Raw genomic sequence first — 15,926 nt, 5'->3', positions numbered from 1 at the left:
TCTAGAAGAGAAGCAGCAAAGCTCTCTTACTGAATGGTGTTCTGCTCAAGAAAATAATAGCACACTAGAACCTCAGAGACAAAAATCTGTCCCAAGGGCAATGGAAGAGTATAATCTGTTGGGTGATGGCGGTGACACAGTATTTAATCAACTGGTAAGCTTTTCCTTTTGTTGGTAGGTGTGTTTAAGTCTGCATTAAAAACTATTCTCTAAAGAGATTACTCCTGTAGAATTTCTGGAAGGATAGTAACGTATTTTAAAGATTTTTTTTTTTGTTTATCATAAAGTACTGAAGTGTGCTTTTCAATTACATTGGTTGTACATAACTTTTCTTCAGATTAAATGGCTGAACTTCCATTGCTTAAAATACTTGCATATGGTACAATAAATGCTTTAACTGGTACTGAATGCTGAGTTTCTGATTGTTACTTGGAAAACTAACTGTTCAGTTTTTTTGTGTGCAATGTATGAGAATAAAGACAACTCTTGGAAGACATTAATCTTTAAATACTGTATTTTCTCTTCAGACTGAAAAAGATGTGAATTGCCTTGAACCGTGGCTAATAAAAGAAATGGATTCTTGTCTTTCTGACATCTGGTTGCATAAAGATATTGATTCCTTTGCTCAAGTGTTCCACCTTATTTTAACTGAAAATCTCAGCGGTAAGTTTCTCATCTTATTACATAAGACAAAACCAGTAACAAAACTACTTGAATTTCTGTAGCTATTCCATCTCTAGTTTCAAATGTTGTTAGCTTTGAATTCTGATACCTATTGAAAAAGTGAATAGAACTAGCAGAATTAATGAATTATTTCCTTACTTGTTGTACTTGTTTTGGAATATTAACAGATGTTACAACGTGTATCTGAAGTAGTGTTAAATTCATGTGAACTGAGTGATGAGATGAACGGAGGACAAAAAATATCTCTGGCTTGGTTTTTAAAAGTCTTATAAGTCATACTCATACTACATTTAGATGAAAAAATAAGAATGTTTTTATTGTGTTTGCTGATTTATTTATTTATTTATTTTGTACTTCTCAGTTGATTATAGACACAGTGAAACCAGTGCGACTGCACTAATGATTGCTGCAGGGAGAGGCTTTTTGAATCAAGTAGAACAGCTGATCAGTATGGGAGCAAGTATCCACTGCAGATCATCTAATGGCTGGTAAAAACAAACAGACAAACCAAAATGCGGATTTATTTGTCAATATACAAATAAATTTGTATAATTGTCATTATATACAAATATATATAGAGAAATTTCTATAATATTTAAACTAATTGCTAACTTATCTGACTACTGTAAGCAGTAATAGGTTTTGACGTCTAAAGAGTTTCTAACTTCTATTCATCACATTGTATTCTCTAAATTCTAGATTGAATTCCTAATTACAAAATCTTTATTTTAGGCTATGCGTCTTTCTTTTGAAGTGAAAATTTAATTAAGGTTTTTATGTAAATCTTTCAGGATGGCTGTGGACTGGGCTAAGCGGTTTGGACAGACAGAGGTTGTTGACCTGTTGGAATCCTACAGGTAAACTATAACTGATTTGCAGAAAAAGTTGTGTAACGTGGTAAGGGAAATTTGTATTTTGTCTTTTAATCGGAACAGTTTTTAACTTTTTATGCCTTAAAATTTGACCTAAATAGCAAGATTTATTTGGGAATAGGAATGTTTCTAAAACTCGTTTGTTTTTTTTTTTAAAAAGTGTCATAGTGATTATGTTTGCACAAGTCCTAGGATAAATATAGTTACAGAGATGTAGGACTGTCGCTGTTGGAATGTACCGTGACACGAAATATCCAGCAAGACAGTTTATTGGAGAGAAAAGGAAGCAGCAGCAGCCTGGAGCTGCAGTTTACAGCTCTTTAAATACAGCTTTTTAGGCATACGTATATTACACAGACAGGTCAATTCGAATACACAAACCATAATTCTTACAGCTAATAGGTGGACTTTCCTAGTTCTGCTTTCTCACAACATCTCTGCACATCTGTTCTTGTTTTCCTTTAATGTTTACATTTTTCTCAGCCACTCTGTTCAAAATAAGTCCTTGTTCTCATGGGACAGTGTCCTTGTTCTCACGGGACAGCTTTCTCCTGATGTTTTTCTCCTCTTCTCAAGAGTGCATCACCATGTTGTCAGGACCAAGGCTTCCATTCTCAGGCAGCTTTTTGTTCTATATCAGGGGTTTTGGTCCAACCGAGATTCCCCACAATTCCCCCTGTCTGTTATTTGAAGCAATTGCTTCAGGGCACCATACATCTTCTCCACGATAGCCTGTCCTGTAGGGGATTGTGAAATAGCCGTAACATGAGTGACCTTCCACAAGGCAAAGAAAACTTGGACAGATTTACAGACACAAGGCAGCTCATTGTTTGTCTGCACCTAAGTGGGCACTCAAAAATGCAGCAAAAGCACGACGGAAGTATTCAATGACACCATGACCTTTTTGTTTAATATGTGCATTAGTAACCACCACATGGGAAGACATGTCAATGGACACATGGACATGCTCCAAATTACCAATTTCATTGACATGAGTGTCATCCAATTGCCAAGTCTGTAAGGCTGTAAGACCTCGAGGGTTAGTACTAAAATAGGAGTACAGGCACTGCGACAATCTGGACAAGAGGCAACAATCGAGCGAGCAATAGAATGAATCAAGCCAAATCGACATCTGAAGCCTTCTGCATGCTGTGCTCTGTCCTCAGCTTCCGCAGAGACCACAAGATCATCAGTTTGGAGGAGGCTTTTGGCCAAGCACAGCGTGTTTTTCCCGAAACTCTAAAAGAGGTAAAAAACTATGAAGCTGCGCTGGATCGAAGCATAGCAAACCTGCTGGAACAAGCCTGTGCAAAGGAGTTCTTTAGAGTACAAACAACGCTTGAAAAATAAGACCTGGAAATGGACAATACAACGCCGCCTGATCAAGTCGCTGTAACAAGTTAACGACATATACAGAATCAGTAATACCATTTAAAGGTTGATTAGGAAATAACTGAAAAGCAAGAGTTACAGCTCGATGTTCCACAATTTGAGGAGAACTTTCTTGATGAATAAGTTGATGCTGCCATCCAAATTCTATTTCCACACTACCGCAGCTTTACCTGTCTTCCTCAAGTTGTCCGTAAAGACTGTAAGACCATCTAGGGGCTTTTTGTTTCTTAAGCAAAAATATTCACATTTCATTCTGCAAGGTCATTAGTGTGAGAAAAAGCATTTGGGGATTTACCTTTTTGCAACCTTTTAACACCAATTATGGCTTAAGATACAGAATTACAGAGAAGTAATACAAGCCTTGAGATTCAAGTGTTGAACAGGTAACTAGGGTCAATTTTTTCCACAGAAAGATGTTTTAACTAAGACAAACAGAAGCAACAACTTAGTCATTATTGGTAGACAAATCCACTGGACATCATCAGTACAGACACTGCTTCAAGGATACCGATACCCATGCTGTTAAACTGCAGGTGTTAAAGAACGTTCTGTCTGCTCCAATTACTTGACCTTTTCCTCCATATCCCATACCTACAAACCATGGAGGTTTGGTCGTGGAACCTAGCTGAAGCAGCTTGTACTTCATATATGTTTTTCAGACACCACTCAAAGTAATGAGATTGTACAGGTACAGCAATGCGAGCTGGATTTGTGCCAGTACACTCTACACACCTTTCTTTAGCCTTAATGATGATTTGAACTATGAGCTCAAACAATCCAGGAGCAGTTTTTGAGCCCAATAAGGCAAAAATAGCCACTCCACAATGTGCCGTGGATTAGATTAATGGTCAGATCACTGTACTAATACTCTAAAAGGAACACTGTGATATGCAAAAACGAAAAATTAGACAATCTGACGATGATCAATTCGTGAAACAAATTTAGAATGTAAAGCAGGTCAAATAGAGGTGCCAGCTGGGTGTTTGGCAATTTCAAGTACGATCTAATTTAATCTAAAGACCGTAATAGCTACTGTATGTCAGTAAGAGTTTTAACATTAATATCCAGTTGAACCGGTTGAGGAATGACTGCTTTCTGTGTACTTGAACCCTAAATATTTCTAGGATTCCTGTCGCTGCACCGTGTCAGGAGCAACTACTAGGCCAAAGAATTGTAGATGCTTTCTGGTTTCAGCGTCCAACACACACCCAGCTGATCCTCAGTGGCCACAGCCAGCAGAAATATCATCTATATAATGACAGTAAAAGACAGTCAGAAAATTGCATTAGTACAGGAAATAATGTTGGAATCATAAACCACTGACAAATTATAGAAGAGTTTTTCATTCCTTGGGAGAGGGTTTTCTATGGATAATGCTTGTAGGGTTCTGCACGAATAATAGATGGAACTGAAAATGCAAATTTTTTCTCTATCACTGGGGTCTAACTGGATTGTGAAAAAACAACCTGTCAAATTAATAATAACAATGGGTTATTCTTAAGGAAGCAGTAAACCAAGCTGTAATGCTCACATGGTAACTATGATTGCATTAATTTTTCTGAGATCATGCAGCAGTCTTCATTTCACAGATTTTTTTTTTCCTCACAAAGACAGGGGTAGTCAAAGGATTCTGAGATGGTTCAATGTGATTAGCATCAAGCTGCTCTTTAGCAAGCTGTTGCAGGGCCAACAGCTGTTCTGTAGGTAGGAGCCTCTGCTTAACTCACACAGGATAATTGTAAACCAATTTAAAGCAATGGTGAGTTGTGTCACACCTTGCAATATAGTGAGCTTAGTTAACAATCGGTAGTGAACTTTTACTCCCCACTGAGATAGAGCATCTCGTTCTCACAGGGTTAAAAATGCCACAGTGACATATGGCCTGACAGCAGCAATTTGACTTTCAGGATCAGTAATGAGCACTGTATGGTCTAAAAAACCCAAAAACTCTGAGCAGTACCTCCTAGTCTCACAACCCCATCCCCTGCCGTGACTACAGAAGTTCGTTCGCCTGGACGACTGACAGCAAGCTTTGAGTATCGCAGAGAGTACAGGTCAGTTGTGGATGCTACGCAGAAATCAGCAGTGACCGAAAGACTTGTGGTGCATCAGTAGAACCAAATTCCTCATCCCGAGACTCACGAAACTCTGCTTGAGGAACATAACTCACAAAAGGTATAGGTTGAGCTATTTGTGTCCCTTTTAGAAATTATCAGTGGTGGATGAGGTGTGAAAACTATAGCACAGATGTACCTTGTATAATTAGCATCAATGACTGCAACATGAACAAAAGGTCCTGCAAGTGTATTATTAGAACAACCGATTAACAAGGGACTTAACTCATGTTGTCTTCGTATAATCCTAAACATCTACTAGTGAGATTATGTGAGCAATAAGGACTCTTTAAAACAACACTTCAACTCTGGCCACACTGAACAACATGACTGGTCTGCTCTGGCCTCCAGCCAGGAGACCTGAAGACACACCATCCACAACGCTGCAGATGCCCTGGAGAAGGCACGCAGGATGGCCTTGGTAGTCTGCAGGGTCCCCCCGCAACAGGCTAACCAAGCAAGGCAACAACATCGACAACCCCTGATTCAAACCCCTGAAAACACAGAAAAGCTCAAACGACTCTCACTACTGCCATAGCAGATGCAAATGCAGTTATTTGATGGTCTAAGGATCCCACCTTGGCACAAACTTGTATTATTGCATCAAGGGTAGGTTCTCCCGGCAGTACCTCTATTACTTTTTGACAGCCTGTATTGGCATTGTCTTTGGCTAGTTGTGTAACCAGTAGCTTCTGTAATTGAGTGTCAAAAACCTGTTTCTCTACAGCTTCTTGCAGCTTTTTGACGAATTGCAAGAATGGTTCCTGGGTGCCTTGACATATGGTTGTGTACCTCGCTTTGGGCTCTGCCAGCTCTGCAGCCCGCAGTGATGCTTGCTGGCCTATGGTTTCTACTTGCTCCAAAACTAATGGCCTCCTGCACAGCCCACCCATGGGCAGCATGACACATGAAAAAGGAACACCACCAGTGAGTGGAAAGGCTCCACCTGAGATTCAACCTCCACAAATTTCATACAAGACTGAAAAATACCAAATTTTTGTAAGAATCTCTTATTTAACCTCAGTCTTAACATCTTCTTAAAATCTCGACACCGATGGAAAGTATTTTTAAGTCTATACAGTTACGCATTCACGTAGCTTTTCTCTTTCACACAGTCTTTTTCCAGTCACACTGTAGGTGGCCACCTCAGACACTCGTCACTCACACACACATTTCAAGTAGTCATTGACTGTGCACTTCTTATCAGTTTCATAATTCAAAGGGAATTTATGGCATAGCTGCCAACAGCAGTCTGCAAATCCTGCATAACTCTTCATGCAAAAGACAAATATAACAAGAAAAGACAGGATATTAGCTTGGAAATCTTCAACCTTTCTTATAGAGCAATGATACTCTGTCATAAAGGCAATAGAACTACTTCTGCAGGGGGCAGGACTACCCCCTTTGTCTCATTGTCCCGTCTGCAAATTTTCTACCTGCGCCTTGGCCTCGGTTACAACCTTCTGCAATATGCAAAAAGCTAAGCACGAATGTTGCCTTGTTCTTAATCTTGCTTCAGGGGATTTTTTCGTCAGTCTCTCTTTCTGTTTTTGAAGAAAACGTTTGAGAGTACCATGAGCATGCTCAACAATACTTTAGTTTGTGGGAGAATGAAGGATGCCCATAACATGCATAACACCTATTGCTGTAAAAACAGTGCAATCTTATTTGATTTATAAGTTGGGGCATTGTCAGTTTTAAGTTGTCTTTCCCTTTTTCCCCTTTTTCTGTCTTTTGCGCCTTCCCTTTTTCCCCTTTTTCTGTCTTTTGCGCCTCCCCCCCCCCACCCCGTCACCCGTTTCTCTTGAACACCTCACCCCCCCCCCCCACTGCCGGAGGATGAAGGAGCGGGAGAAGAGACCAGGTTCACCTGGAGAAAATCAACAGAAGGAGCTAGCAACCTAGTCACGTAGTCTGCTAAGAAAAGACAAAACATGGGAGGGGGAGAAACAGATGCAAATACACACGTTTCGGAGGGGGGGAGGGGGTTGGTGTAACCACGAGAAAAGATAGATGGGCCCCCTCCCCCGACTGCACCCCCCAAAGCCGTTGCTACCGCCATCAACCCGCCGCTCCAGGGAGAGGAGGGTTAGCAGGGGAAACACTCTCTGCGAGGAAAGAATCAGCGAAGAAGGGGGACGGGAACCCCCCCGTCACACTGCTTGAGACCACGGCTGTCAGCAGTGCCTCCCACCCGCCTCTGCCCGGGGAGCTGCTGGTGCACACGTGTGGGCGCTCCGCTCTGAGTCGGGGCCGCCACAGCCACAACGATCCTGGCATCGCACCGGCCGGGACCGGGCACGGCACCGTGATCACGCACGGAGCCGCTGCCGCCACTGCCCGCCGCGCCGGCACCCAGAGCTGTGGGCGCTGCCATCGCTGCCTGCCAGGACCCAGCCCGGCACTTGGAGCGGGCAGACCTGACATGGCTGCGCAGCTCTGCGGCACGGCTCAGACGAGAAGCAGGAAGCTTCTTAAGGTGGAAACCAGTCACAGTGTTCGTAAGGTCGTCTCCTGGTCCATCAGCAGCACTTCCACGCCATAGCCGCTGTCCCCGATCGTCTTGGACATGTACTGCTGAGTCGCTAGCACCGCGTTCATCTTGGCCGGGCCGCTCGACTGCCTCCGGCCCCGCTCCATGACCCCTGGTCCTGCTTCGGCTCCCTTTGGCTCCGCCTGACTTCTCTTTTGAACAATTTCTCTGTATGATGGCATCTAATAGCATTCTAATGTCCTTCCAGACAAAAACATCAGCCGCAGCAGGCAAAACAGAACTTTCCAGACGATAAACATATGCCTTTTGTTTGCACTTATGGTCTGCCCCCATAGTGACTAGAAAAAAGTTCTCAAGAGCTTCACTTGCCTTCCAAGCGCCAGCTGCACTTGTGTTGAGGAGGCGCAGGAGGGGGAGGCGGGGAACGTGCAGGGATGTGGGCAAAAGGCACTTCACTCACAGGCTTCCAGTCTGTGCTTTAATGTCTTTTACTGTTTCGTATAAAAATCGCCAAATTGTTTTTCACTAATTTTTTTTCAAGTAGAGACAGTAAAAGCAGTAACAGTGTCTGCTTCATATCCCTGGCTCTTACACCAAAGCAGCATCATTCGCAAAGCCAGTTCTTTTAACTTCTTCTCTGTTTAAACAGGATAGACTTCCACATAGATACAACACTAGATTCCTCTTTTGCTAAGAGTTATCCCCTTGTTCCTTGGTGGCTCACCTGTCCAGGTGTCTGCGTCTAAGGCCAGCCTAGGCAACTTCTCCGTTGCTCTCATGCTTCACTGAGCTCCGTTCCTGCAGCAACTTCCTCGCCGCTTTCTCTGCCGTACAGTATCCATGTAGACGCAGTACCACGTCGGGGTCACCAGATGTCGCTGTTGGAACGGACCGCGACACGAAATATCCAGCAAGACAGTTTGTTGGAAAGAAAAGGAAGCAGCAGCAGCCTGGAGCTGCAATTTACAGCTCTTTAAATACAGCTCTTTAGGCATACGTATATTACACAGACAGGTCAATTCTTACAGCTAATAGGTGGGCTTTCTTAGTTCTACTTTTTCACATCTTTGCACGTCTGTTCTTGTTTTCCTTTAATGTTTATATTTTTCTGAGCCACTCTGTTCATAATAAGTCCTTGTTCTCATGGGACAGTGTCCTTGTTCTCACGGGACAGCTTTCTCCTGATGTTTTTCTCCTCAGAGTGCATCACCATGTTGTCAGGACCAAGGCTTCCATTCTCAGTCAGCTTTTCATTCTATGTCAGGGGTCTCGGTCCAGCCGAGATTCCCCATATAGGACTTCTTTTATATTATTAGCTTTTATCATTTTGATGTGGGCATTCCTATCACAATTATATATCTAGGGAGGATGTGATTGTAATAACTTAAATAAATAGCCAGAGATCCTGATTCTTCCATGTACCATTTTAATTTCAGATGCTTATTTTGAAAACAAATCTGTTGTATATTTTTATCTATACATTGTTGGTACAAATAGCCATGTTAAAGAAACTTTATAGGAATAACATATACACTAGGCCATTCAAGAGTTGTTTTTTGATTAACTTACAGTTATCATAGTTTTTTTACCATTTTGTAGAGACCTCTTCTTAGAACTCCTCTTAGTGTAGTTTCTGTCAATGTAGTACCTGCTTATGGGGAGAAAATATTTGGAAAATATGCTTCTTTTAAGTATTTTTAACAGATGAATAAGTGGTGTCTTTCTACCTTGAGTTCTGACATCTTTGCTTGTGGTTTTGTTTCAATGAAGCGTAAAAAAATGACAGTAAATGCTAAAAAATCAAGTTGCATGCTTGCTGGGTTAACACGTCAGTGAACAGTAATATTATTTTGGAGGTGCTGTTCTACTGCATTTCAAAATTTAACTTCAAAAGAAGTAGTCTTGCTGGTTTTGATCTAATTTTGATTTTGTGGTTGAATGCAAACCTAAAGCAAACAGCCTCGACCCTGGTCTGTGTATCTATTTTAGTGCTTCAGCAGGATTTGGAAATTTGGATGAAAGTTCCCTGGTCCAAACAAGTGGTAGTGACCTTAGTGCAGAGGACAGAGAGCTATTGACAGCTTATCATCACAGTTCTGATGATGAAAAAGTGGATCTGGACCTGATTATGCACTTACTTTATAACATCTGTCATAGTTGTGAGGCTGGTAAGTATTACACACACAGTCCCAGTAAGTTACTGTGGATTCAACTTTTGATAAATCCTGCCTTTTTTTCAGAAATACGAAATAGGTAAAACCTTCCAAGTGCTAGTACTGGCATATACTGAAAGTGAACTTTCTGTTTAACTCTGTAAACCTACTTCTTTTTTAGGAGCAATTTTAATATTTCTTCCTGGATACGATGAGATAGTGAGCCTGAGGGACCGTATTCTTTATGATGACAGGAGATTTGCTGATAACGCTCACAGGTAAAGCCCCTAGTCTCTGTGATTGAGGTTTATATTTCTTCTTTAAAGATATTTAAAATGTCCTCTTTGTCTTGGATTAGGTACCAGGTTTTCATGCTTCATTCAAATATGCAGACTTTGGATCAGAAGAAAGTGCTTAAAAGTCCACCTTCTGGTGTCCGCAAAATAGTAAGTGTCAGAGGACTTCCTCAGGTATTATATTGATCTATTCTGTGTTTGCTTTTAACTATAGTTTTGGTTGTTTCTTGTTATAATTGCAGATTCTTTCTACAAACATTGCAGAAACCAGCATAACAGTCAATGATGTTGTATTTGTTATTGACTCAGGCAAGGTGAAAGAGGTATGATCGGCCTAAAATTTCTTTGGGAAGTAAACTTTGGAGAACTGTTTTTTTTATAGTAGGCTTCGAGCTAGTGCATGTCAAGCAACAAAGGTAACTGAGAAGTTTTGATGTTTATTTGTTTTATGACAAATACTGTAAATAGTAGCTGTTTAAAAAGCCTTGTAAAAACTATTGTAAGTTGTTATAGTGATATATCTTTTTTTTAAACAGTATTTCTGTTTGATTTTTTTCTTTAAAACAAGTCTGTCAGTTTAGACTGACATCTTCCTGAGACTTAGAGAACACCAGAAGTTCCCTTTGTCCAAATCTAATCCATTAAGCTTTTAAGCATTGTTTGATGTATTGAATGCCCATTCCTAAATCACTTGTAAGGAAAAGTGAGATATCATAATGAGGTAGTTTAAGACCTCGTGTATTGCTTTGAAAATTAAGTTACATTTCATAGGGGATATGACAATTTCTGAAGTTCTCGCAGTAACACAATTTTTCTGTAATTTTGCATCAAATGTAAGAAAATAAGGATGTAATTTCCAAGTGAGACAAAGAGAAAAACATTAATCACTGTAATAACATATTTTTTCTTGGTTTCTGATAACTTAAAATGCAATCCGTGTCTTTTATTGACTTACAATTACCTATTGACTAGAAAACTTCCATTTAGAAAACTGTAGCACAAAGATACTGTGAAGGAGGTAGCATAAATTCATTTGAAACTAAATATTCAGAACATACCTTTGTGCCAGAAGCTGCTGATGTTTTTTATAGTTATTTTTTAATTTTTTTTAAGAACTTCTGTTGATAAATCATTACTAACTTTTATTTCAAGTACTCTTATTAAATCTTGGTTTTATGTTCCCTGCTTTGCTTTTATAGAAGTCTTTTGATGCACTAAGTTGTGTTACAATGCTAAAAATGGTGTGGATTTCAAAAGCCAGTGCTATCCAGAGAAAAGGCAGGTAATAAATGCTTTATACTGACTTTTATTTTGCATATATCTGATGTCCTGGCCGGTAAGAATAAAGTACAAACATAATAGCAGCCACACTGAGTAATGTTTCTAGCCTAGTCCAGTACGATGTTGGACAATGGCCAACGCTCATGCTCTGCATTTCCTAAGTTGTAGAAGAGTGACACTCGAGAATGTCCCAGAACTTGTATTAGATCTAGGTTGTTGTTCCCCCATGAACTTATTCTTCTTCCTCTTTCTCCCATGTAGCAGCAGCAGCCACAGTGTCCAATAAGGTGTTTCACAACTTATCTGTGGGCAAAGGACTGCCTACTGCTAGTTTTTAGTTGATGTCCTGGCATCTTTGTTAGAAGAAACATTGAGCAGTAATTCCTTATTCACTGTCTCCAAACTATTCATGATTTAGGAGGCCTTGAACATGTTCTTTCCAACACTGTGGGTGAAGGCTGAAAAGTTAGCAACAGATATGTAGCAACAGATACCCATATTTTGTGACGTGATATTGGCATTAACCTACAGGGATTTGAGTGTGAATGTGAGCATTTGCTGTCTCTGTCCCTTCACTCACAAGCTATTTGGTCTTCGTTTTATCTTTTGCTCCTAGAGTACCATCTAAATGTTAGGGGGATGTGAAGAAGAAGAAATGAAGTTTACAACTTACGTTCCTTATGGCAAAGGATGGATGAGATTTAGATTGATCTTGAATTGGCAAAACATCCCCATCCCTTTGTTTAGATAGCCCTTACTTTTGTTTTTCCAGATTTTTCAGTGTAGGGTTAAAAGTCTAATAATAAATTTCCATACTACCAAAAATAATTAATGTGCTGGAAAACTGTTAACTTTTTGTGTGGGACTTCCTCTTAACCACAAAATTATCTTTCTGTCAGACATTCTTCTACATTTGCATCCTAAGTTTGTGTGGGTTGATTTTTTAGTCGATTGTTTGTTTTTTTTTTTTAAAGAAATTCTAATTTCACACCCTGCCATATTTTATTTTCCAGGGCTGGTCGCTGTCAGCCTGGAGTCTGTTTTCGTCTCTTCAGCAGGCTCCGATTTCAGAATATGTTGGAATTTCAGACTCCAGAACTTCTAAGAATGCCACTTCAGGTGCGTGTTCAGTTAAAAATTGTGACTTTTAAAAAACGCATTATCATCAAACCATGCTATTAATTGCAAAAAAGCATGTATTTGTTTTGTTTTTCCCAAACTTTAACAATATTTTTCTGCTTTTTAACTTACAGGAGCTTTGTTTGCACACAAAACTTCTGGCTCCAATTAATTGTTCAATTGTTGACTTTCTTATGAAAGCTCCTGATCCTCCACCAGCTTTAATTGTGAGAAATGCTCTGCAAATGCTCAAGGTCAGTAGAGGAACAGATTTAAGTGGGAATTGTGTATGATCTGTATTTGTGGTGTAACATATCTTACTATCATTTGTGGTAATGTATCTTACTGACTTTTATTTATACAGAGACTATTGTTCAGTTACTTAAAGATGCTTTGAATTTCTGTTTGTTGTCTGTTTTCATTTTATGTGTGTGGATGTATTTTTCCATGTTAAGGGAAGAGTGTGCTTTAAGATCTGGTCTTGAACTATTTGTTATTAGTTTGACTTGCTTTTTTAGTGTTTGGGAGCAAGTCTGGGTAATGTCCAGTATTCGTATCCTTTCTGCTTTTGTTCGCTTTGCCCTTTTCCCCTCGCCCTCATTTTTTATTTTTTTTTAATCAGACTATAGATGCCATGGACCCTTGGGAAGATCTCACTGAACTTGGTTATCATCTCACTGAACTGCCGGTAGAGCCACACCTTGGTAAAATGGTGTTGTGTGCCGTAGCTTTGAAGTGCCTGGATCCTGTTCTTACCATTGCCTGTGCTCTTGCCTACCGAGACCCCTTTGTCCTTCCTGCGCTGGCCTCTCAAAAGCGTGCAGCCATGCTCTGCAGGAAACGTTTTACTGCAGGAACATTTAGTGACCATATGGTGCTTCTCAGGGCTTTCCAGGTATTGCCTCATTTCAGTAATCACACATCGAAGTAAATGATGTACCAATCGAGTTGGATATAGAATGGTAGACTATGATTAAGTCCTTAGACAAGAAATTTTTTATTTTTACCTAGTGGCTTTACTGTATATTGGACTCATAATTTAGTGACAGAACACTTTTTGTCTCGTTTTTTTGGTGATATTTGCTAACTGGGTTAAATTCTGAATGTTACAGCAAGGTGCCCCTTTATATCCTGCTACACGGATAACTTAAAATAATGATCTTAACATAATAATCTTTATAATAATATAATAATAACATATTGGTCATTAGGTTAGGGGATGGGTAAAGAGAATATAGTATTTAACCAGAAAAAAAAAAAATCTGGTTTGCTACATTTTCTTTCTTTCAAAGTGGTTTGTACCCTCATTTCATTGATGTAAATGTATTCTTTTTTTTTGAAATGCATTTTTTTAATTTTACATAATCAAATTATTAGGCAAATGTTCAAAAATTATCTTTTACAGGCGTGGCAGAAAGCACGCAGTGATGGCTGGGAGAGAGCCTTCTGTGAAAAGAACTTCCTGTCTCAAGCCACAATGGAAATCATTGTAGGAATGAGAACGCAGTTGCTTGGCCAGCTTAGGGCCTCAGGTAATAGCTTGGAAAAAGTTGTAATGTAGTTTTAGAGTCAAGTTTATGCAAATTGTAACAAAAATAGTGTTCACTTGTGTGATTTTTCCTTCCTTAATTTGAAACAGTATGCATCCATGCTGGGCATGGTGGAGGTGCTAGAGTGAGAAAGTGTGGCTGGGGAACAACCGATCTAGCTGAAAGCACCCTGGTTGTTCAGCGTGCTACTGGCTTTCAGTGTGAGATATGTTTCCTTGGATTTTTCTGTTCTAGTAAATTGTTTCCATAGGAATTTGTTAAAAAACAGTTCAGACCCCAGGTTCTGAGGCAGAGTCAGTTAATTTCAGCTCTAGCTGGATGACCCCAGAGAGGGACCCTGAACAAAGAAATCACTGGCCCTTTATACCCTCACAGTCTGTGCATATAATCTTCACGTGCCCTGCATGTGCCTCACACGCTCCTCTTGGACCAATTTATGGTCTGGGATCTTCTAACGCCTCATTGGTTTCTTTCTCCATGTCCACATCATCAGGCCATTAACTGCTCTTATCTTCTAGCCCGGGCCAACCTTGGGCCTCTTTAGGGTCTCAACCCTTATCTGAAAGTATCTCTTCTTTCCTCCCCTGCTTTGTTGTTCATGCCAACAGAGTTCATTTGAAGTTCACCTACACCAGATTTTGAGCAGGGCCCCCTCATGCTAAGCTATCAGGAATTAGACTTAAACCTGCACAATTAAGTTCTGATATGCTATGAGTAAACTAACTTTAAACCACAATAGGAATGTCTTGGTGTTAGTATTATAAAAAGTAATTATATTGTATGCAAGTATAAAAACTCTTCCCAGGAAGGATTTCAGTGTAATGGTTTCTTCTTGGTTCTGTTAAGGTTAGTAGTCATGAAAAATACAACTAATTTGTAGTTTATTTCACTTTTTTTTCCCAATTCCTTTGGAGAAGCAAAGAAATAGATCTTAAGAACAAGCAAGTATAACACAATTTTTATGTCTTCTTTCTTCAGGTTTTGTTAGAGCCAGAGGAGGAGCTGATATCAGAGATGTTAATACTAACTCTGAAAACTGGGCTGTAGTTAAAGCTGCCCTAGTGGCTGGGATGTATCCCAATCTTGTGCATGTAGACAGAGAAAGCCTGGTTTTGACTGGACCAAAGGAGAAGAAAGTGCGATTTCATCCTACCTCTGTACTTAGTCAAACTCAGTATAAAAAGGTAAAATCACTTAACTTTTTAGAAAATACTGTTTTCTGGCAGCCTATAGAATGAAGAAGTGGAGTTGGTTGATTTTTCCAATATTTCAGTTAGTTCTTCCAAATGGAACACAACAAAATGTTAAAAAGAAAAAGCTAGTTATAAAAGTGTTTTCAAGATGTAACAATCTGTGCTCATAACAGCAGGAAAAAGTTCTGCTCTGAAAGCCTTTTTTTTTTTTTTTTTTGAGATGCTTTTTTATAGCAAAATATTTTGTTTCAAAGTGTTTAAGATAGTTCGGTAGTCTGGTTGAATTTCCTTGTGCTTTTTTTATTTGTGTGTGTATATAAATATGCATTTATTCTACACATATATAAAATAAGCATTACGTTAAAATTTATTTTAATTAAACAGAGGATGAAATAGCCTAGTCTTATTTGCTCTTGCACAGATTCCCCCAGCAAATGGCCAAACTGCAGCTGTTCAGGCACTCCCAACAGACTGGCTTATATATGACGAAATGACGAGAGCTCACAGGATAGCGAACATCAGGTGCTGTTCTGTGGTAACACCTGTCACCGTGGCACTCTTCTGTGGACCAGCTAGATTACCAAGTAATGCTTTGCAGACATCTTCATCCTTTCGAGGTATACTGGAGCCTGGATTTGGAGTATGGGATATACTAGTAGGTGGTGTGGAAGGCTTATTTTTCATGTATATTTTCCACATGTATTGGCTAATTCTTAAAACAACAGAGCTATGGTTCCTGTAGCTCTTCAAGAATAGTTTGTAGTCTCTGTAATAAATG

The 15,926-nt window shown here is 39.7% G+C and overlaps 1 protein-coding gene across 2 annotated transcripts in view; it reads left to right on the top strand.

Moving 5' to 3' along the window:
- The window catches only part of LOC113982226 (3'-5' RNA helicase YTHDC2), a 37,482-nt gene that overhangs the window by 13,519 nt on the left and 8,037 nt on the right, over positions 1-15,926 (top strand). For both annotated transcript variants that reach the window (XM_027710240.2, XM_027710241.2), the window contains exons 9-23: positions 6-154; positions 528-663; positions 1,046-1,172; positions 1,476-1,541; positions 9,546-9,724; positions 9,891-9,987; positions 10,068-10,155; positions 10,248-10,328; positions 11,205-11,287; positions 12,300-12,405; positions 12,540-12,659; positions 13,028-13,300; positions 13,811-13,937; positions 14,934-15,139; positions 15,570-15,765. In XM_027710240.2, coding sequence (XP_027566041.1) covers positions 6-154; positions 528-663; positions 1,046-1,172; positions 1,476-1,541; positions 9,546-9,724; positions 9,891-9,987; positions 10,068-10,155; positions 10,248-10,328; positions 11,205-11,287; positions 12,300-12,405; positions 12,540-12,659; positions 13,028-13,300; positions 13,811-13,937; positions 14,934-15,139; positions 15,570-15,765 — 2,034 coding nt within the window. The remainder of the gene's footprint in view (positions 1-5; positions 155-527; positions 664-1,045; positions 1,173-1,475; positions 1,542-9,545; positions 9,725-9,890; positions 9,988-10,067; positions 10,156-10,247; positions 10,329-11,204; positions 11,288-12,299; positions 12,406-12,539; positions 12,660-13,027; positions 13,301-13,810; positions 13,938-14,933; positions 15,140-15,569; positions 15,766-15,926) is intronic.

The sequence above is a fragment of the Pipra filicauda genome, unplaced genomic scaffold (assembly GCF_003945595.2).
Source record: "Pipra filicauda isolate LSUMZ 115617 unplaced genomic scaffold, ASM394559v2 scaffold29_size4552773_pilon, whole genome shotgun sequence".
NCBI lineage: Eukaryota > Metazoa > Chordata > Aves > Passeriformes > Pipridae > Pipra > Pipra filicauda.
Note: the sequence above shows the minus strand (reverse complement) of the source record. Positions and strands in the feature narration are given on the sequence as shown.